This window comes from Perca fluviatilis, chromosome 24, assembly GCF_010015445.1.
Source record: "Perca fluviatilis chromosome 24, GENO_Pfluv_1.0, whole genome shotgun sequence".
Lineage (NCBI taxonomy): Eukaryota > Metazoa > Chordata > Actinopteri > Perciformes > Percidae > Perca > Perca fluviatilis.
In genome coordinates this window covers 21,004,790-21,026,603 of record NC_053135.1, presented here as the reverse complement: position 1 = coordinate 21,026,603, position 21,814 = coordinate 21,004,790, and the positions used below count along the sequence as shown (strand labels likewise).

The window sequence follows — 21,814 nt, the reverse complement described above, 5'->3', positions numbered from 1 at the left end:
TTTATTATTAAAAAAGTCCCAATATTTTGAGAGAAAAAAAAGATAAATATTTTCAGAATAAAAGTCCCAATATTTTGAGGGAAAAAATAAAAAATATTTTCAGAATAAAAGTTTCATATTTTAAGGGAAAAAATACATATTTTCATAACAATAGTCATATATTGTGTGACAGAAATTGCTGCAACTGGTTCCTCCGTGTTTCCCCCCCCCCCAAAAAAAAAGTCTCTAGACTGTCAGCTCTCTGTAGGACTCGGTAGAGTGAGTCCATTCTCTCAGCAGATTATATGAAAACTCTCTGAGTTGGATGTTGACAGACGAGATGGTCTGAACCAATTGCAACACGCCAGCTCTGAAGCTCGGCTTTCTGGCGGTGAACAGGACGAATATCTGGAGCCCCTGAAACACAAAAACACAGAGTTTATCTGGAGTCTAAAACAAAAAGAACTTTTCTGGTAATCCAAAGACCTCTTTTTGATCTTAAATTGACTTTAACACCCAGACAGAACAAAGTATATAGTTTTTACAAGAAATGTGTCTCCTGTTATAACTCCGGACCGCTCGGTATAAACCTGGAACACACCAGACACAACAAGACCTTAAAAAAGTGACAAAAAACTGCAACAAAAACAGCCTTCAGAAAGTGACCAAAAAGCGCCAACAAAGAAGCAAAAAAATGAACCAAAACTGACAAAAGTGAGTCAAAAATGTCCAACAACTGCGGCTAAAAAGCACCAACAAAGCTGCAAAAAAACTGACAAAAATGCGACAAAAAACTTCAGAGAGTGACAAAAAAGCACCCGAAAAGCCTTCATCCATTTTTGATGGGACACAAATAGAAAAAGTTTCCAGATACAAGTTTCTGTGTATTTTGGGTAAATCTTGCATTACCGATAGTTGTAGGAAACAAATTGTTAAAGCTCCGTTTCTATCAGTTTGGGAATATGGGGATATCATTTATACATTTATATACATGTGGCTTCCTCTGCATGCCCTTAGTCATATCTGACTCACCTGTGTGGTGGTGCAGAGGCAGAAGAGGATGCTGAGCACCAGGTGGGCGTATCCCGTGGTAACCAGCACCAGGTAACCCAGGGTCCAGGACAAACCGAGTAACACAGCCAGAGAGAAACTGATCAGAAAGTTCCTCCACACGGACCGAGGATTACTGCTGCAGAAACACAAAACAAAGTTTATATCATTTATAAAATATTTCGTATTATATAGGAGAAATATTTACCTTTTAAATTAATTAATAAAATAAATTACAAGAAAAAGGTCAGAATATTGTGTATTCTTACACAATATTCAGACCTTTTTCTTGTAATTTTTTTTTCTGTCTAATAGAATCTTTAAAAATAATAATAATAATAATAATAATAATAATAATAATAATAATAATAATAATAATTCAGATACAAAAATAAATGTCAGAATATTTGGAGGAAAATAATTGAGAACTTCATGAATAAAAGTCTGATTTTTTTATATTTTGAGAATATCTGTTGTTCTGTTACTGTTAAAGTTTTGGGGGGTGAGGGAGGGGGGGTGTTGTTGTTACCTCTTGAGGGCGGGGTCGGTCCTGCAGGTGGTCTGAGAGACCAGAACCAACAGAACGATGTTGTAGATCAGAATCAAACCGATAGGAAGCAGAAAACCCCAAAACATCGGCTTCCCAAAGTCAAAATCTTTGGATTTATCCAGCGCTGCCAGCCAGCAACTTTAAACAGTAAACAATAACAAAATATATCATTATTATATATATATATATATATATATATATATATATATATATAAACATTACAAAAAGCATCAAGAACAGCTTTAAACAAAATGTCCAAAATGTCAAAAAAAGCGATAACAACAAATATAAGAACTGTGTTGAAGATGAAACACACAGAACTTTATTTAGTTCAGGTCCAAAGTTTCCAAAGAAACTAGTTTAAAAAAAGAAATTAAAATGTCAAAAAAGCGACAAAAACTTTTAAAAAATGTTGAGAAAAAAAAATGCTCCAAATTTTATAAAAAGTGTAGGAAACTTTAAAATGAGCATCAGAATGTCACAAAAAGTTGAATAAAGTGCAACAAGATACAAGGTTTACAAAGAAACCAAAAGTAAGAATTAAGATAAAAGTTGAACAGATAATGAATGAATAATTATAAAATACCCACAATTCTTCCTGTCTATATCCTAGAGGGTCGTCCACCCTGTAGGTGATTCCCAGTGTGATCGCCATGACGACAGCTGGGACTCCTGACAGTAAACAGGTAGTTAAAACAATAGTTAAAGAACTATTCAGCTTTTTCATTTAATCGAGATCTGTCATCTTTGTGTTTGTGTGGCAGTGTTTGCAGATTAACGGTGTTTGTGTGGCAGTTTGTGCAGATGAACAGTGTTTGTGTGGCAGTGTGTGCAGATAAACAGTGTTTGTGTGGCAGTGTGCAGATAAAAAAAAAATCTTTCAACATTTGAGAAAGATCCAAATCGTATATATTATCTTCTATTAAGAGACAAAAAGCAAAAAAAATGTTTTTGTCCCGTTTTGTCATTGCGTTTCTCTTCTGTATAACTCTAAAGAGGTAAATCCTCTAAAGTAAAACTTTAAAGTCGTACCCCATCCTATGGTGGTGCTGAGCTTCGTCCAGTATGGTGGCAGGTTCTGGCGCATCTTGCGGACGAGCAGCACCAGCTGTGTGGCGTACATGCTGTTCCACATGAACGTAGCTAACAGGAAGAAGTGAAGCAGCGCCGTCACCCCCGAACATGGGCCGCTGTCTGCCGCCACGTGTTCGTCAGAGTCCAGGACGCCGTTGGTCTCGGTGTCGAGCAACGCGTCGTCATCGCCAGCGTCCTGTCGCCGGTTTGTGACGCCAGAGAGGAAGGTGATGATGAAGGCCAGCAGGCTGAAACATGTACTTTGCAAAGCAAGCTGGGAGTTCCTGTAGTTCTTCCAGTCGCCACTGTTTCTCTTAAAGCTGCAGAACACAGATCATGTTACATTTTAGGTATAGAGTCGAAATAATAAGAGAATGAGTCCTAAGACTTCAATATTAAAGAGGCAACTTCTGTTAAAATATACACACAAACAACTGTTAATATGCAGATATTTTAGAACAGCAAGCTGTTTTACCAGAACTACTTCAGTAGGATTCCTGTATGTCACAGAACAGAGTATTCGCACAGACAATAAATTATATTTAATATGATAAGTAATGTCTTACTTGTCTGTAATGTGGTGAATTATCGTAACAACCAAACCCAGGATGGAGAAAGAAAGTCCAACTATAGAAATCACATCCAGCGCTTCTACATATTTATAATTCTCTCTGAAGGACTGAAACACAAACACACAATAGAGTTTTTAACAAGCTTCCTACAAGACTCCCTTTGATATACCTTCAAATATATGAAACGTTGAGTGTGAAGTGAAACTTGTGAGCATGTTTCTTCACCCAGAGAGCAGCGAAGTTGGTTGTGTGGTTGCAGAAACATTGGAGGACTCCGTCTGAAGCGTTTCCCTTCCAGCAGCCAGCCACGCTCCAATCCTCCAAACTGTAGTTCCAAAAAACACACGAGAAGTCCCACAGAGACGTACCGTTCAGAAGCTGAAACACAACCATAGAAATATCTAAAACTTTACTGATCGAGAAAGCGGCAAAAACTGAAAATAGCAACAGAAACCTAGGAAAAGTTTTTGCAGATAAGAATGTTTGTGTGTGCAGATTAACGTTTGTGTGTTGTGTGCAGTGATGTGCAGAGTAATAGTGTTTGTGTGGGCAGATAAACATTGTTTGTGTGGCAGTGTGTGCAGATTAACATTGTGTGGCAGTGTGTGCAGATTAACATGTTTTTGTGACAGCATCTCAAGAGACAAAAGCTTCAAAAACAGAAAATAGCAACAGAAACTTTGGAAAAGGGCCAAACCCCAAACTGGGAAAACAAAAGCATCAAAGTGGCATGAAAACATGGCCAAGAAACTGTATGTATATAAATATAAATGACATGACAAAAATCAAATGAAAATTGAATTTCCACCAAATTATATATAAATAATATGGTACATATATGCTCAGAAACTGCACAAGAGAAAATGTTGTTAAGGATGTTACACAAAAAACGGGCCAAATTGTTGTTGAAAAAAAGCAGCCAAATCCTGTTACCATTGGTCTGAAGAGCATCTGGACCTGTTGTGGCTCCAGACCGCTGACGTTGGCCGACAGGACCCTGACCGAGGCCCGGCGCCGTCTGTAGCGCCGCGAGTGGAAGAAGTGGTCGTTCTGGTAGAGGACGAAACCCACAGATACGTTGGACGGAGTCTGGAGACGGCCGGCAGAACCGCCTAAACACACACACACATTTAACTCTGGAGTTAGTTTCACACATTCACATGAAGTGAAGTGTTTGTATGGCAGTGTTTATTTTATTTATTCATTTCATTTGTTAGGGACCATTTACAATTCTTTACATTAATTGTTATCATTTGATGCATTGTACCAAATGGCCTTAGGCTAATTTACATCTGCAGTCCCTTAGCTTTTTGTGGCAGTGTGTGCATATTTACAGTGTTTATGTGGCAGTGTGTGCTGATGTACAGTGTTTGTGTGGCAGTGTCAAAAAAAGTTTTTAAGAAGTCGAAAAATAGTATAGAATAGAATTTTTTTATATTTTTTAAAAAATCTGTAAATTATGCTATAAAAAGTTAGCCATTCAGTTTTCTGTTAGTAAATTGACTCATCTGGAGTTAGTTGTTGAAAAAAAGTCTTAAAAAGTTCCCCTTAATTTGAGTTTTCTGTTTTTAAACTCATCTGGAGTTAGTCCAACATCTGAATTAGTTTCAGGAAGTCATAACGACGAGAACAAAGTTGTAAGATTTAGAAAAACATTTGGAGATTTTTAATGTTTCTCTTTCTCTCAAACCAAAAAAAGGTGAAAAAAATAGACAAAAATGTCAGAGATCAATGAGAATGTTTAAAAAAACGCATCACAAAGTTGAGTTTTCTGAGGAAACTCACCTGGGGGGAACTGGAGGTAAACGACGGCGTCTGCAACAAAGCCGGTTTCCACGGCGATGGCCGACGTGTTGGTGTCCAGCTGGATGCGGTCGGCAACGAAACTTCCCGACGTTCCTGAACGCACCGAGAGAAACACAGCCATTAGTTAGGGGAGATACTTTCAGAATAAAAGTTTATAAATGTGACACAAAATGTCAAGAATTTATTTGATAGATTTGTCACTTTTTATTATTTTTATTTTTTACATTTTTGAAAACGTGGGAAAGATGCTTTTATTTTGGTAGAAATGCAAGATTAATAAATCCCAAGTCACAACATATTTTGTAGCTTTCTTTCAACATTTGTCATTTTTTTTATGTTTTTGATGCTTTTTTTCAACAAATGTCATCATTTATTTACTAAAGAGTGATCATCATTTTTGTCTCTTTTAGGCTCCTGTAGACCATCAACATGAAGCCTTTTTTAAGACTTTTATTAGTTGGACAGATAAGAAATTACTTAATTACTTTTTAAGTTTACTTAGGATTCTCAGGGATAATGATATCCTCTGTTACTGTAAAAGTTAAACCTTTCGGTATTTAAACGCTGCAAAAACTACAAAATTAAAACACTAGAAACTAGCAGAAGAAATACTAAACGGTGAGCAGATTAATGACGGAATCATAAAACATGAAACCATGAAAATCTTCACTGAACTCCGTTTTATTAGGGAGATTAACGTCTCCATCTGACCTTTGACCCCCCTGAGAGGCTGCTGATTGGCTGATAATAGTCACCTGACAGTGCAGTGAACTGGACTCCCTGAGTGTCGGCCGCCGAGATCTGAGCCGACTGGACTACGATGTTTGGCTGAACCAACTTAGAATCATTGGAGATCAGACTCAGGTTCACCGACAGGCTGGACAGGGTCTGCGTCAGCCTGCAAATATATACAAATATATAGTCATATATTACACACATATATACAGGAAAATATAGTCATATATACAAACATATATACAGGAATATACAGTCATATATACAAGCATATATACAGGAAATATATAGTCATATATACACACATATATACAGGAAAATATAGTCATATATACAAACATATACAAGAATATAGTCATATACACACATACAGGAATATATAGACATATACACACATATATATACAGGAATATATATATGTGTGTGTGTGTATGTATATATGTATACATATATATACATATATATATATATATATATAGATATATATATATATATATATATATATATATATATATATATATATATATATATATACACACACATATATATATATATATATATATACACACACACATATATACAGGAATGTATAAAGATATACACAGCCTACAGCTAGGTTAGGGTTAGCGTCAAGCTGCACACAAGCTTTATACAGAAGTATCTTGTCTTGTATACCATATATATCGTCAGTGTGCTTCTGAAAACAAAGTAGAGTACTTTACCTGAGAGTAGCGTTGTTTTCCTGGATGTTGTCTGACGGGTTGGTGTTCAGAATCTGGCTGACAGTCGCTACAGCTGCCTCCCTCACGCTCTGAAACACAGTTTCAACAATTTATTTAACCTTTATTTAACCAGGTACGCCGTTGAGAACAGATTCTCATTTGCAACGTTGATCTGGCCATGAAAAGCATAAGCGTGCAAGACAACATACAGTTTCACATTCCATTCAATACAAGAATACAATAGGCTACATTAAGTACAGATTAAGTAAGCATTACAAAGCTGGCAAGAAGGGAAGTGTAAGTACATCGATGGATATGCAAAAGTGATATGGTAATAACACAATATACATCATAGACAGTCTATATTTCTGCTGAAATGTAGTAAAGAGTCAAATACAGTTAGTGCAAGTTATGGTCTAGATAGTGATGTAGATCAGTCGATGCACCAAAATTGTATGACAACAAAGGTGGAAAGAATAACAGTTGAGCATGCCAGGGCAGGTGGATTAATCCAAAAGAGCGTAAACAGATATGATAGCAATGCAGGTGAAGATGTGCAACTGTGCAATGGGGCATGACAGAGATAATGGAATAAGGGTGTGCAAAACAGTGCATGAATGAGGGAGAACAGTTAGCACGTACAGTGATCGGACAGGAGCTCAGACAGATTTTAACGGCAGTTAGTGGGATAAGGTTTTTTTTTGTAGTTCATTCCAGTCATTTTCAGCTGAGAACTGGAAGGAGTGGCGGCCAAAGGAGGTGTGGGCTTTTGGGTTGACCAAAGAGATGTATCTCCTTGAGTGAAGGCTGCTGGTGGGTAAAGCTATTGTGACCAGTGAGCTTAGGTACAGCGGTACTTTGCCTGGCAAGGATTTGTAAATGAGTTGATACCAGTGAGTTAAGCGTTGAGCGTGTAACGAGGGCCAGCCGACTAATGCATAGAGTTTGCAGTGGTGGGGCTTATAAGGGGCTCTGGTTACAAAACATATGGCACTATGGTAGACAACATCCAGTTTTTTCAGGAGCGAGTTTGAGGCAGTTCTGTAAACGACATCACTGAAAGCGAGAATTGGTAGAATTGTCATTTTCACCAAAGCGAGTTTGGCCGCATGGGTGAAGGAGGCCCAATTGCGGAAAAGAAACCCAATCCTAGACTTAACTTTAGATTGAAGGTGTTTTATGTGTTGCTGGAGGGAGAGGGAAATGTCTAACGGGACACCTAAGTATTTGTACACCGCCATATTTTCTAATTCCAACCCATCAAGCGTGGTAAAGCTAGTCGGATGGGCAGGGGTGGGCAGCGATCGGTTGAAAAGCATGAACTTGGTTTTGGGGGTTTGATAGCACAGTAGCCAATGAGGGGCTGGATGTATACAGAATGGTATCGTCTGCGTAGAGGTGGATTTGTTAGTCCCAGACAGCAAGAGCCACATCATTGATTTATAGGGAGAAAAGAGTCATGGCATTTCTACAACTATATCACAATATTTTCGTCGTAAAGAGTAATATATATATATATCCCCTGGTACGGGTTAGTAGCTTGCTGTTTGGGGTCTGCTGACCCAAAAACATATTCTAACTGAAGTTTAAGATGTGTACGTTTGTTGTGAGTTTCTTCTTGGTTGTTTCGTACCTCTGTGGCGTTGGTAGACAGCAGTCAGAACTCACTGTAACTCAAGTTTAAAAGTGCAAAAGTTGTTTCTCTGTAGGTTTGTTGTTTCGTACCTGTGAGACGTTCTCAGACGACAGCAGCGTGTCGGCGATCTGAGCGGCCGTCGTCACTTCTTCAGCCGTCAGATTTTCAGGTTGGGACGTCAGCATCTGAGCGCTCGCTGCCAGCGTCTCTAAATCTGCTGAGCCGTTCAGCTGAGAGAGGAAGCACATTATTCAGGTATCTCTTCCCTGAGTATATTGTCCCTGTGATAGTTTTTTGTTCAGCCTTTTTCTTCCCCGTTGACTCACATTTTGTTGTATGTCGGTGAGGGTCTGTCCACACTGGAGTTCGCGCGGCTCCTGGAAACTTGGGGGCGTGTTCCTGTTGGAACATCTGGTCGAAGCCTGGGGTTTACCCGCTGCACGGAAACAGTAAAAGACTCTCAAACAGCAGTGCATTATGGGAGACCTGATGGATGGAGATAACACTGGCTGTGTCTCAAACCGCCTACTTGCACACAAACACTTAGTTTTAAGTATATAGTGTAGATAACACACTGGAAGTACCCAGATGACCCCCTAAAAATGGTCAAAAAGTTCAGTGTGGAACGATGGACCTTACGCGCACTAAACGGGCGCCATCTTCACTACAAAGCAGAAGGAATTTCAAAACTGACCATAATGGCGTCTAGTTCAGAATACGATCTCATATTGTACTAAAATAGTTCACCGAAACGTGTTTCTGAAAAGATTTTAAGTAAAAATAGGCCATGCAGTTGCTGAATCTTTTTTCATTTCAAATCGACAAAGGTCAGTTTAAAAGATTTTCATCAGATTTTGAGAGGCGGCGAGCCAAAACAGACCGCTCCTCATTTGCATACAGGAAAGCGGGCTGGAAAATCACATTCACGTGTGTTGAGTTCGTCACGCTCATCCCGCTCGTCATTTCCGGTAAGTGTTTTAACATAAGTGTACCGTTTGGGACAACACTAACCATCGAAAGTGGGACTACGGCAGTAAGTGGTCAGTGCACATTAGCAGTGTACTGACGGAAGGAAGTGGAATGAGACACAGCCTGTAATAATAAAACTTACCGCCACTCGTTCCTGGTGGACAGATTTCCTTAGAATAAGCGTACCAGCCGATGGGTGTTTGTGGGAAGTTGAATACTCTGTTGTTGGCGATCATCTCCTTGGCTTTGCAGAAATTTGCTGCAAGGACAAGTTTAACAGCAAAAGATGATTTTGTTGCTCAGTTTGACTTGGAAATGGAGCCCAGTGTCTAAAACGGAGAACGTGAATCCAATGAGGAGCAGGGCTGGGTATCGTACCGGCGACGACGTCTCATAACAACAACAACAACAACAATTCACTATCGGTCCACACAAACAATTCTGGTTTCCTTGCACTAAGCCATTTTCATCGTCTTCTTCTTGTGTTTTGTTTCTTCTTCTACTGTCTGTTTGTATACAGCGCGCAAGTTTTATGGGCATGCTCCACCTATTTTCCGTTTTTGGTGAATTTGTGTAGCAGAAACAGCGCCACCTGTAGGCCTGGAATATGATGTAGCGTGTTGAGTCATTTACAAATGGATCCGTTTGGACGCTAATATTCTTGAAACGATGCCAGGGAAGACGGGAAAATAAAAGATTGTTTTGGTACGTGTGGACATGGCCTAAAAAAGTCTTTTCACAGTCTCTAGTGGATGATGTAGAAATATTTTATTAACAAAAATTTAGAAACCGAGACTCTCAGGGTTTCATTAGCCTCTTTCTGATCGGAGGGATTTTTACAGTTCCTAGAACATAATGTTTCTAGAGCCCATTTTTTCTTGTGTTCCGACTATTTGGGGATTATTAAATTCCTCTGACCACAGTTCCTCTAACTCTTTCAGCTCCTACTTCAGGGCAGGGTCTTTTCCCTTTTTCACATAGGAACCATTAGGTACCTAGCAACGTCTGAACACAAACCGTACATATTCTTCACTGTATTGCACTGTATTGTTGCAATTCGCCTAGGTATGCTAACTCATAAGACAAACATCACACATTCAACCAGCTAATTGTTAATGCTGGTTAAACTTACCCATTGTTTCGTTTGCCTGTTGCGCTCAGCTCTTCTATCTTCTTCCATCAGATTAATTAGGATCATATTACGCTGGTTAAGTACTCCAGCCTAGTCTTTAAACGCCGCCATTCAAACTCTGTTATGAGGATCCTATAAAGACGCTATAAAGACTTTTGCCGTGCTTGCGTGACTCCCTTACTCCTCCTACCAGTTCCAATGGCCACTTGGCCAGTGTGAATGCAAATGGAAGTAATGAGGCAGCCAAATCTGTGTGGTCATTCGGTTTGGCTAGATACTGGTTGCTAGCCTTGAGCCAGAGTTTTTTAGGTTGATACTACCACTGGCACATTCTGCACTCAACGTAGCTTTCCTAAAAGTGTTTCCACTCTGAGCGAGAATAAGATTTTGGAGGCGAAGGCAGACAAAGTCAACAGAAAGATTGCCATAATGTCACCGGGTTTCTGTTCCTAGCCTGAACACTGCATGAAGCGTGGGATTTTCGTCAGTATGCGGCACTGCAACCCGTTCTCATTCCGAACTCGTAAAATAAGTACGTTTGGTCAGTGTCCTTCAGCGTGTGATGCGACGAAAAAGGCACCCTTCGGCGTATTTGTGTAACGTACTGGGGAGAGCCGCAGTTGGATGAGATTTAGCGAGTGGTATGTAAGGGGAAATTGCTGCGTAAGGACGGTGGTTGGGGTGGTGGATGGGTAAAACACCGGACTTTCACTCAGGAGACTCGGGTTCGCGCCCCCGCGTGTGGCGTTTTGTTTCCCCGTCTACGGCGTGTGTTTCCCGGCTTTTGAGGCGTCCTTTCCCCGTTGTTTTTCTCCTAAACCCAACTTCTGCGATTCCGTTCACCCATCCCAACCAAGCGCGTCAAAAGGGACGAAAAAGGGACGGCAATAGTGGCGACCAAGCACGTTTACATTAGACGCTAAAGGAGACTTTTAACGTCAAATAAGAACGAGAAAGGCTCCTGACCGAACATCCTTATTTTACGAGTTGGGTGTGAGAATGTGTTGGGCACTGTAGATTGTCGTGGAACTTCAGGTTTACGGCTGTATACGGCAATTTACAGGCAACACCGAAAACTGCCGTAAATTGTCGGAAATTGACGTGGGCCTTGCTTGGCAGTTATCCCCCCATGACCCCCCCTCCCCTAATTCTAGGTGAGGCTTTAACATGTAAATGAAAATGCTGTGAGCTATACAAATGCAAATCAGGGCAGCAGCAGGGGGAGTTTTACCCCAGGTGAAATTTTTCTAAAAGGTATTAATTTCATTTTAAGAAAATCTCTTAAAATAGATCAGACTCAGTATAGGCTAATTGTAGACTCTTCAATTTTAGCTTGAATTGATTTATTTAATGAAAGTATGCTAGATTAATTACTGTGTATGTCATTAGTAATGACTAATGTTATGTAAAAAAGATACACAAAATAATTTATTGCAACAATTAGTTTTAATCAGGCTTTGCCACAAAGGTAAAATGTGAATTCCATGATTCATTCACAGTCTCCTCGAGCTCAACCACTGTGCATAGTGACATGACTACAGTGGCCTTTCTTTGGTCTTGCTCATCCAACATTGTCTGGTGGAATGGAGACAGAGGCACCACTGTATTTTTAAGAGAAGTCTTTCTGCTGACACCAGAACACTGTGCTTCACATAAAGCATATCAGCTGTGTCATTGCATGACAAGGTCCCAACCATTTGTCTTCTTAAAATACTGGCAAATTCACATGTCCATGGCATATGAAGCTGTTGGCTCTGCTGAAATGGCCTCATAATCTAGACTTCAATTGTCCTATTGTTATTAAGCTTTCCCAGTATTCCATTAAATCTCACTGTAATTCACCTCCACACCAGTGGGTGCGCTGTTCGCGCCCTGCTGGTTAATCTGCTCCACGGTCTCTCTCTATCACTCTGCCCCGCCCCCTACCCCCGCCCTCACTGCTTCCATTTGAAAAATAGCAGCGGGACTCGGGAGTTAGAGTCCGAGAGTTAGACCAAAAACTTCTGAAATATGGGAGTATTTCAGGCCAACTGGTAAAAGAGTTGTCTGTACACTCTGTCAAACTTCACTTGGAAACACACAGGAGTTGTTCAAGACGTTTGGAGCGTTTTTTCTCTCCTCCATATCACCTCCGGGGCTCCAAAGATGCGCTCACAGAAAAGAAGAAGTCAAAGTAAGTATATGATTATTAATGAAACGGCGAGCTAGTCTGTACTGTTTATTAACTCTTGATCATACAATGACTGTCTTTGGATGTTAAACAGGCTACTTAGACTTGGCAGTAATGTTTTAAACCCCACCAAGTTTAAACGCGAGCAGCACAGAGCTGTGGCTGCTTTCAGCGCCATTCATTATTGAGGCAGAGCTGAGCGGGTGAGTTGTTTTATAAAAATATTTTTTTTTTATATCGTAATTTTCAGAAAGCAGTCGCCGTCTTCACAACTCTGAGACAAACTGTAGCAGGCGCTACTAACCGGAGCAAGGGTAAGATTTAAAGAATATGCTTTCATTGAATGAACTTCATTAATTCTTCTGTATAAGGACATAGATACGTTAATAGATACCGATCTTAACCGTATTTTTTTTTTTTTTACAGACTAACCTCGCCTCATAACGAGGCTGTGGACTATATTTGCTCGGAGCTGTCTGCAGGTCCAGATTTACATGACGCTGATAATGACGCCATTGTGTGTAAGTAATTTTTACTTTTTAATCTTTTCTTGTTTAATTTTACTGTGACTTATCTTTTTTATTCATACCACTCTCATTTAATTGTTTTCCAGCTGCCTGTAAGACACATTACGAGACAGCACGCAGGAGCTTCAGCTAGAAACAACCAGATGTGGCATCGCGGGCAGAAGCTGTGAAGAGTTCAGCTCGGAGTCGGTCGAGAAGAAAAGAGGGTAAGATTAGATCCGTTTTAGTTTATGTGAATATTTTTCAGGTGCATTCATAGGTGTGTTGTGTCCATACGCATTGCGCAGTACTGATTGTCTTTATTGATTGATTTTACAGCTGCTGGAAGCGAGACAGAGTGAGCTGGCTGCGGGTGAGGTGGACATTTGGAAGTGCGCCACCATAGACCTACAGGACAACGCACCACAGACGTCTGCTACATGGACCGAATTCAGACCGAATGCTGCCGGTTACCTCCAGCTCCGAGGCGGCCGCGGGTTAGGTGTGGACCGTGCTGCTTCTCGTGAGCGAGGGATATTTGTTGTGTGTGCTGTGTGTCTCCGATGCTTTGTACATAGTTTTTTTTCTGATTGCGTTTGTGTTTTGTGTCAATAAAGCTCTATCTTTGAATAAACAGCACGTTCCTGGCAAATCATTTTAATTAGGATAACCATGACATGAATATACAACATAGCATATATGAAATAAATATATATAATACATAAATAAATATATATATAATTTATTATTATAATAATAATGGCCCAGGTTGACCAATAGCCTAACCCGTGACAGACCTGTCAACCAATCACGAGAGATTTTTCTTGTTTAAAAGTAATTCCAGCCAGGCCAGACGTTCTCTGGCGAGGCGTCTATTCATATTCTAATTAGATCATTAACACCTCCGCGGGGGTCTCCATATACATCATGGTTCGTTTCCGACAATTTGTGGCACAGACGAACGTGACATTCGCAGCCTGTAAATTGTCAATAACTGCCGAAAATTAGGGGGATTTTCAGGAGTTTAAGGGCATTTACGGGGACGGAAATCCCACTTTTCATGCAGTGGAAACTACTGTCAGGTATTTAAATACTCAGGAAATACAGTTTTCTTTTAAATGAGTCAGACTTACCTACTGAGCAGGTCTTTCCGGTCCATTCATCCGGACAGATACAGATGCCGTTCAGAGGTCGACCTCCGTTTTTACAAACCAGAGGAGGGGGAGTAGTAGTAGTAGTAGTAGGAGGAGGAGGAGGAGGAGGAGGAGGACGACGAGTAGTAGTAGTAGTAGTCGTCGTCGTCGTCGTCGTCTTAGGAGGACAAGTAGTAGTAGCAGGAGTGGTAGTAGTAGTAGCAGGATGAGTAGTAGTAGTAGTAGGATAAGGAGGAGGAGTAGTAGCTTGATCTGTTGTTGTAGTAATAGTAGGATCCGTTGTAGTAATATAGTCAGGACTACTGGTTGTTACATCGGTTATTTCAGTAGTACCGATTGTTACACCGGTTGTTTCAGGAGTACTGGTTGTTACACCGGTTGTTACAGGAGTACTGGTTGTTACACCGGTTGTTACAGGAGTACCGATTGTTACACCGGTTGTTACAGGAGTACTGGTTGTTACACCGGTTGTTACAGGAGTACCGATTGTTACACCGGTTGTTACAGGAATTACCGGTTGTTACCCACGTTGTTACAGGAGTACTGGTTGTTACACCGGTTGTTACAGGAGTACCGATTGTTACACCGGTTGTTACAGGAGTACCGGTTGTTACACCGGTTGTTACAGGAGTACCGGTTGTTACACCGGTTGTTACAGGAGTACCGATTGTTACACCGGTTGTTACAGGAGTACCGGTTGTTACACCGGTTGTTTCAGGAGTACCGATTGTTACACCGGTTGTTTCAGGAGTACCGATTGTTACACCGGTTGTTTCAGGAGTACCGGTTGTTACACCGGTTGTTACAGGAGTACCGGTTGTTACACCGGTTGTTTCAGGAGTACAGGTGTTACCGTTTTTTACCGGGAGTACCGGTTGTTACCCGCGTTGTTTCAGGAGTACCAATTGTTACACGGTTGTTACCGGTTGTTACACCGGTTGTTACAGGTGCACGGTTGTTACACCGGTTGTTACAGGAGTACCGATTGTTACCCGGTTGTTACAGGATTACCGGTTGTTACCCGGTTGTTTCAGTAGTACCGTTTGTTACACCGGTTGTTTCAGTAGTACCGGTTGTTACCCCGGTTGTTTCAGTAGTACCGATTGTTGCACGGTTGTTTCAGGAGTACCGGTTGTTACACCGGTTGTTACAGGAGTACTGGTTGTTACACCGGTTGTTTCAGGAGTACCGGTTGTTACACCGGTTGTTACAGGAGTACCGGTTGTTACACCGGTTGTTACAGGAGTACCGGTTGTTACACCGGTTGTTACAGGAGTACCGGTTGTTACACCGGTTGTTACAGGAGTACCGATTGTTACACCGGTTGTTACAGGAGTACCGGTTGTTACACCGGTTGTTACAGGAGTACCGGTTGTTACACCGGTTGTTACAGGAGTACCGATTGTTACACCGGTTGTTACAGGAGTACCGGTTGTTACACCGGTTGTTTCAGGAGTACCGATTGTTACACCGGTTGTTTCAGGAGTACCGATTGTTACACCGGTTGTTTCAGGAGTACCGGTTGTTACACCGGTTGTTACAGGAGTACCGGTTGTTACACCGGTTGTTTCAGGAGTACCGATTGTTACACCGGTTGTTACAGGAGTACCGGTTGTTACACCGGTTGTTTCAGGAGTACCAATTGTTACACCGGTTGTTACAGGAGTACCGGTTGTTACACCGGTTGTTACAGGAGTACCGGTTGTTACACCGGTTTGTTACAGGAGTACCGATTGTTACACCGGTTGTTACAGGAGTACCGGTTGTTACACCGGTTGTTACAGGAGTACCGGTTGTTACCCGGTTGTTACAGGAGTACCGGTTGTTACACGGTTGTTACAGGAGTACCGATTGTTACACCGGTTGTTACAGGAGTACCGGTTGTTACACGGTTGCTTCAGGTACCGATTGTTCCCGGTTGTTTCAGGAGTACCGATGTTACCCGGTTGTTTCAGGAGTACCGGTTGTTACACCGGTTGTTACAGGAGTACCGGTTGTTACACCGGTTGTTTCAGGAGTACCGATTGTTACACCGGTTGTTACAGGAGTACCGGTTGTTACACCGGTTGTTTCAGGAGTACCGATTGTTACACCGGTTGTTACAGGAGTACCGGTTGTTACACCGGTTGTTTCAGGAGTACCGATTGTTACACCGGTTATTTCAGGAGTACCGGTTGTTACACCGGTTGTTACAGGAGTACCGGTTGTTACACCGGTTGTTTCAGGAGTACCGATTGTTACACCGGTTGTTACAGGAGTACCGGTTGTTACACCGGTTGTTTCAGGAGTACCGATTGTTACACCGGTTGTTACAGGAGTACCGGTTGTTACACCGGTTGTTACACCGGTTGTTACAGGAGTACCGGTTGTTACACCGGTTGTTACAGGAGTACCGGTTGTTACACCGGTTGTTTCAGTACTAGGATTGTTACGACGTTGTTTCAGTAGTACCGGTTGTTACACCGGTTGTTTCAGTAGTACCGATTGTTACACCGGTTGTTTCAGTAGTACCGGTTGTTACACCGGTTGTTTCAGTAGTACCGATTGTTACACCGGTTGTTTCAGGAGTACCGGTTGTTACACCGGTTGTTACAGGAGTACTGGTTGTTACACCGGTTGTTTCAGGAGTACCGGTTGTTACACCGGTTGTTACAGGAGTACCGGTTGTTACACCGGTTGTTACAGGAGTACCGGTTGTTACACCGGTTGTTTCAGGAGTACCGGTTGTTACACCGGTTGTTTCAGTAGTACCGATTGTTACACCGGTTGTTTCAGGAGTACCGGTTGTTACACCGGTTGTTACAGGAGTACCGGTTGTTACACCGGTTGTTACAGGAGTACCGATTGTTACACCGGTTGTTTCAGGAGTACCGGTTGTTACACCGGTTGTTACACCGGTTGTTACAGGAGTACCGATTGTTACACCGGTTGTTTCAGGAGTACCGGTTGTTACACCGGTTGTTACAGGAGTACCGATTGTTACACCGGTTGTTTCAGGAGTACCAGTTGTTACACCGGTTGTTACAGGAGTACCGGTTGTTACACCGGTTGTTTCAGTAGTACCGGTTGTTACACCGGTTGTTTCAGGAGTACCGGTTGTTACACCGGTTGTTTCAGTAGTACCGATTGTTACACCGGTTATTTCAGGAGTACCGCTTGTTACATTGGTTGTTACAGGAGTACTGGTTGTTATACCGGTTATTTCAGGAGTACCGGTTGTTACACCGGTTATTTCAGTAGTACCGGTTGTTACACCGGTTATTTCAGTAGTACCGGTTGTTACACCGGTTATTTCAGGAGTACCGGTTGTTGTACCGGTTATTTCAGGAGTACCGGTTGTTGTACCGGTTATTTCAGGAGTACCGGTTGTTGTACCGGTTATTTCAGGAGTACCGGTTGTTACACCGGTTATTTCAGGAGTACCGGTTGTTACACCGGTTATTTCAGGAGTACTGGTTGTTACACCGGTTGTTTCAGGAGTACCGATTGTTACACCGGTTGTTTCAGGGGTACCGGTTGTTACACCGGTTGTTACAGGAGCAAAGGATGTAGTAGTAGTAACGGTAGTAGTAGCAGGAGGAGTGGTAGTAGTACTATCAGTAGCAGGGGTTGGTATTGTTGTTGTTGTGTCGGTGATACTTGGTGCTGATGATGTTACAGGAGCACTGGTCGGGTCAGTAGTAGTAGGAGGAGGAGCAGTAGTAGTAGCAGTACAGGCCAGATGAACAGCTGTCAGGAGACATTATTACAAACAAAATTCATAGTCGCACGTCACACAGAACTTTAAGACTTGGAAAGTATAATTTGAGTGTGAAGAATACTGGATGGTCATAAAAATTATAAATAGTTTGGGTTTTAACTGTCACTTAAATTCAACAACTCAACAAAACTTTATCTTCAGATGTTAACTACAATGTTCCTCTCAAACTGTCGATCATTTGTTAACCATGTTTCGGTCCATCGGTAACATCCTGTCACTTTATGAGTTTTTTTAACCTTAATATGAGTTCCCCGTTCTTTATTCGGTTCATACAGAATATCCATATTTCTTCAGTTTTTCGTATGATATATTCTGTTAATGCACTGCATATATCTATATTATTTTTACTACTATTATAATGACACTGCTGCCACATTGAACATATCTGTACATGTTCATATTACATAGCCATATTTATTCTGCTCTTATAAAGTAACTGCTAATACACTGCACACTTTTATATTTAATTTATATTACTCTAAACCACCTTTTGTTAGCCAACTGTACACTACTGTCTACACTGCAATATATTTCTAGTCCTGTCTATACTTTCTATATCACATTGCACTTTTCTGCTTTTTTTGCACTTCTGGTTGGATGCAAACTGCATTTCGTTGTATTTGAACTTGTGCTCTGCACAATAACAAAATTTAATTTATAGCTTTATTTGACGTCTTTTTTTACGCTTGTTTAAACAGTTTTTGTTTTATCCTTTTTCAGAAATGTGGGTTTCTTTCAACCAAATTGTCCAAAAACAAAATAACAATTATGGTTCCGTACAAACTGTTTCTCTTCACAAGTTAAATAAATGATCGGTTCACTACTTTCATTGAATTTGGGTGTTTTATTCAATTTTATAGCGTTTGAAAAAAATAAATATAAGAGAACGTTGGAAAAAGTGACAAAGAATTATGGAAATAAAACAACAAATACGTAAAAGAAAAAATGCTGAAAAATCGACAAAAACATAGGAAATTTGTGGCAAAAAAAAGTGAACAAAAACTTGAAAAAAATGACAAAAACATCAGGAAAAACATTGGATGAAATTTTCTGAAAAAGTGACAAAACGTCACCAAAATTGTTTTGTTTTTTAATTTTTGACCCAGAAAAAAACAAATATGCATGGTCGATAGGAAGACAACACAAGGGTTGAACAGTTTTTGTTTGATCCTTTTGTATGGTGCTTCTGACTCTCGCTAATCCAAGTCCTGGTTATTATAATTTAAGATAATGGTGTAGCTCACTGTGTTAGTGGTCGGAGCACAGATAAAGATCCCATTATGTAATTCAAAATAAACAGTAAGTACAACTGTGAATCACGTTCTGTTAACAATTTCTGCTACAGAATTACAGTCACACAACTGTTAATACACAGATATTTTGGGTAAACACACGTGTTGTTATTGACGGTGAATTATTTGTGATTTAAGCCGCTGAAAATAAACTCAACAAGCCATCACTGTAGCTCATAACCTCCCAATAAATCTCCCAAAATAAAAGCACAAACTGCAGTTTTCTCACCCAGAGTCAAGAGGAAGAAGACTCTAGAGTCCATGTTGATCAGCGGCTGAATGTCAGAGACGTTGGATTAAACTTCAATTTATTAACCATGACCTTGTTGCTATGGTCCCACGTCTGAGCTGCTGCAGGGCAGGATCTATTTTACGAGTTAGCGTGCGCAATAAACCTCTCAATATCAAATCATAAAACAACTCAGAAGCTCAAAGTTCCTCTTTCAACTCAACAACAAATCACACAACTTAGGACCTCATTACAACTTTGTTATCTGGAGATTATATTCATAACGTAACCTATAAAACACTTTGAGTTGAGTTTTCACAGCAGGATGTCTTATTTTACAGCAGACTTTTTACTTCTTTTCATGCAATTATCTGTACTTTCTACTCCTTACATTTTAAAAATAGCCTCGTTACTCCTATATAGACAATCATACAAGGGTAATTGATACTAAGCGTGCCCTGGGTACACCCATTTTCTTGTCCAGTTTTGTAATCTTACATCCATTGCCCTCACAGATTCCTGCAGCTAAGCGTGGATATACATTTAATTATTATTACATTAAAGGCTATTGATAACATGCCTCTGAAGTTCCAGATTTTTTGCGGAACGGCTGCGGCCATGACTGACCGCTGAAATCACGCGGACCATGAGCAAATTCACGTATGATCGCGCGATATAACAGGATGTAGTTTCTATAGACAGAACCACAAAACCAACAACAGTTTGACTTCAGGCCTGTCTCCGCCCCTTTATGACTTTTTTAAGGTGTAGTGCAGGGAAATATGATCCATCGTGAGCACAGTGTATTTTATTTAGAAAATTAACCAGATGTTTTATTTTGTTTCTGTGCTCCACTTCCTGTCCTGCACTATCTGCTGTGTACTGCAGGTTTTTTTGTGATTGAATCCTTAATTGTGTCGCACGTTTTCTTAAAAAATGCGATGGAATATGCTCTATATGATATTTATGCAATTTTATGCAATAAAATTGCGGGAACTTGCAAAAACTGCGGTTTGATGAAAAAGAGAAAAAAGTGAATTCCCCAACACCCTGCTTTTCGATGATGTTCATGTCGTGTAATGACATCACATAATCCCGTTTTTCTGGAGGGACTGGTCAGTGGAAATGCACACATTGACTTTAATGGAAACCTATTGACTTCCCTGCCGATCCAGAGCAGATCCGCAGATGTTACGCAGTTGGTGGAAATTGGGGTTATAGACAACTAGTCATCATATCTTCCGCTCCATGAAACACATGTTAATGCTCAGTAGTACACATACAGTACAGGCCAAAAGTTTGGACACACCTTCTCATTCAATGTGTTTCCTTGTTTTCATGACTATTTACATTGTAGATTCTCACTGAAGGCATCAAAACTATGAATGAACACATATGGAATTATGTACTTAACAAAAAAGTGTGAAATAACTGAAAACATGTCTTATATTTTAGATTCTTCAAAGTAGCCACCCTTTGCTTTTTTGATAACTCTGCAAACCCTTGGTGTTCTCTCAATGAGCTTCATGAGGTAGTCACCTGAAATGGTTTTACCTTCACAGGTGTGCTTTGTCAGGGTTCATTAGTGGAAGTTTTAACCTTATTAATAAAAAAGCAAAGGGTGGCTACTTTGAAGAATCTAAAATATAAGACATGTTTTCAGTAGTGCACTATAGGCCCCTGTGAGGCGGGCTAAGCTTTTGTCCTTAATGGCATTTTTTCCCCCTTTTATACTTTTAAGTAGTTTTGAAACCAATACTTTTAAACTTTTACTTGAGTAAAAAGCTTGAGTTGATACTTCAACTTCTACAGAAGTCTTTTTATACCCTAGTATCTATACTTCTACTTGAGTAATGGATGTGAATACTTTTGACACCTCTGTTCAGAAATGGAAATTCCTCTGACTTGTAAATCTGAAGCTTGTGTAAAGTTTTATTGTAGTATGTAGTTGTAAACAGTTCTATTGCTAGTTTGATTATTAAACATAATCAATGACTTAAAGGGAACATGTTCTAGAAAAGTATTAAAGTCTAAAGGTCCCAAAACTTTCTTGTTTTTCTAAAGTCTACGAAACAAACTTTCTCTAAAAAGTCTCTATCTTAATGAATAACTGATGTTTGTGTTTAACCTCAGATAGCTCCAGCACATTTTGAGTTATAATATTTCTCTTCTCTCAGTCTTTGGACACTTGTGTGTGTCAAAAAAAGAGGAGGACTGATAGTTTTTCCTGTGAGCCAATCAGCTGTCAGAGATCCAGCATGTCACTGATTAACCGTTCACTGTCAGCTGGAGTTTAACCTCTTGGGATTTAACTTCCTCAAATATTTAACCCCAAAACCCAACCAAGACAACAACAGGAGCCAGGACAACAAGTCCAGTTATTATTGTAGATCTAATGTCTTCTACAGTAAGGCAAAAACATCGAGAAAAGCAACAGAAATGTGGAAAAAAAGTGATATAAAAAGGAGAAAAGCATCA

The 21,814-nt window shown here is 40.4% G+C and overlaps 3 protein-coding genes across 5 annotated transcripts in view; 1 reads left to right on the top strand and 2 right to left on the bottom strand.

Annotated features, from left to right (window-relative positions):
- Nucleotides 1–21,814, top strand: part of dytn (dystrotelin) — a 109,318-nt gene that overhangs the window by 48,652 nt on the left and 38,852 nt on the right. The gene's annotated exons all lie outside the window — the stretch shown is intronic.
- Nucleotides 1–21,814, bottom strand: part of LOC120554011 (CD59 glycoprotein-like) — a 92,018-nt gene that overhangs the window by 43,819 nt on the left and 26,385 nt on the right.
- On the bottom strand, nucleotides 79–14,110 carry LOC120554650 (adhesion G-protein coupled receptor G7-like). The gene is made up of 15 exons (XM_039793675.1): nucleotides 14,035–14,110; nucleotides 9,236–9,352; nucleotides 8,451–8,560; nucleotides 8,214–8,354; nucleotides 6,489–6,577; nucleotides 5,787–5,929; nucleotides 5,011–5,124; nucleotides 4,159–4,337; nucleotides 3,451–3,603; nucleotides 3,220–3,332; nucleotides 2,612–2,973; nucleotides 2,170–2,251; nucleotides 1,559–1,717; nucleotides 1,012–1,168; nucleotides 79–396 (listed from the first exon to the last, which is right to left on the bottom strand). The coding sequence occupies exons 2-15, from the start codon at nucleotides 9,327–9,329 to the stop codon at nucleotides 226–228; spliced, it is 2,067 nt and encodes a 688-aa protein (XP_039649609.1). The 5' UTR covers nucleotides 9,330–9,352; nucleotides 14,035–14,110; the 3' UTR covers nucleotides 79–225.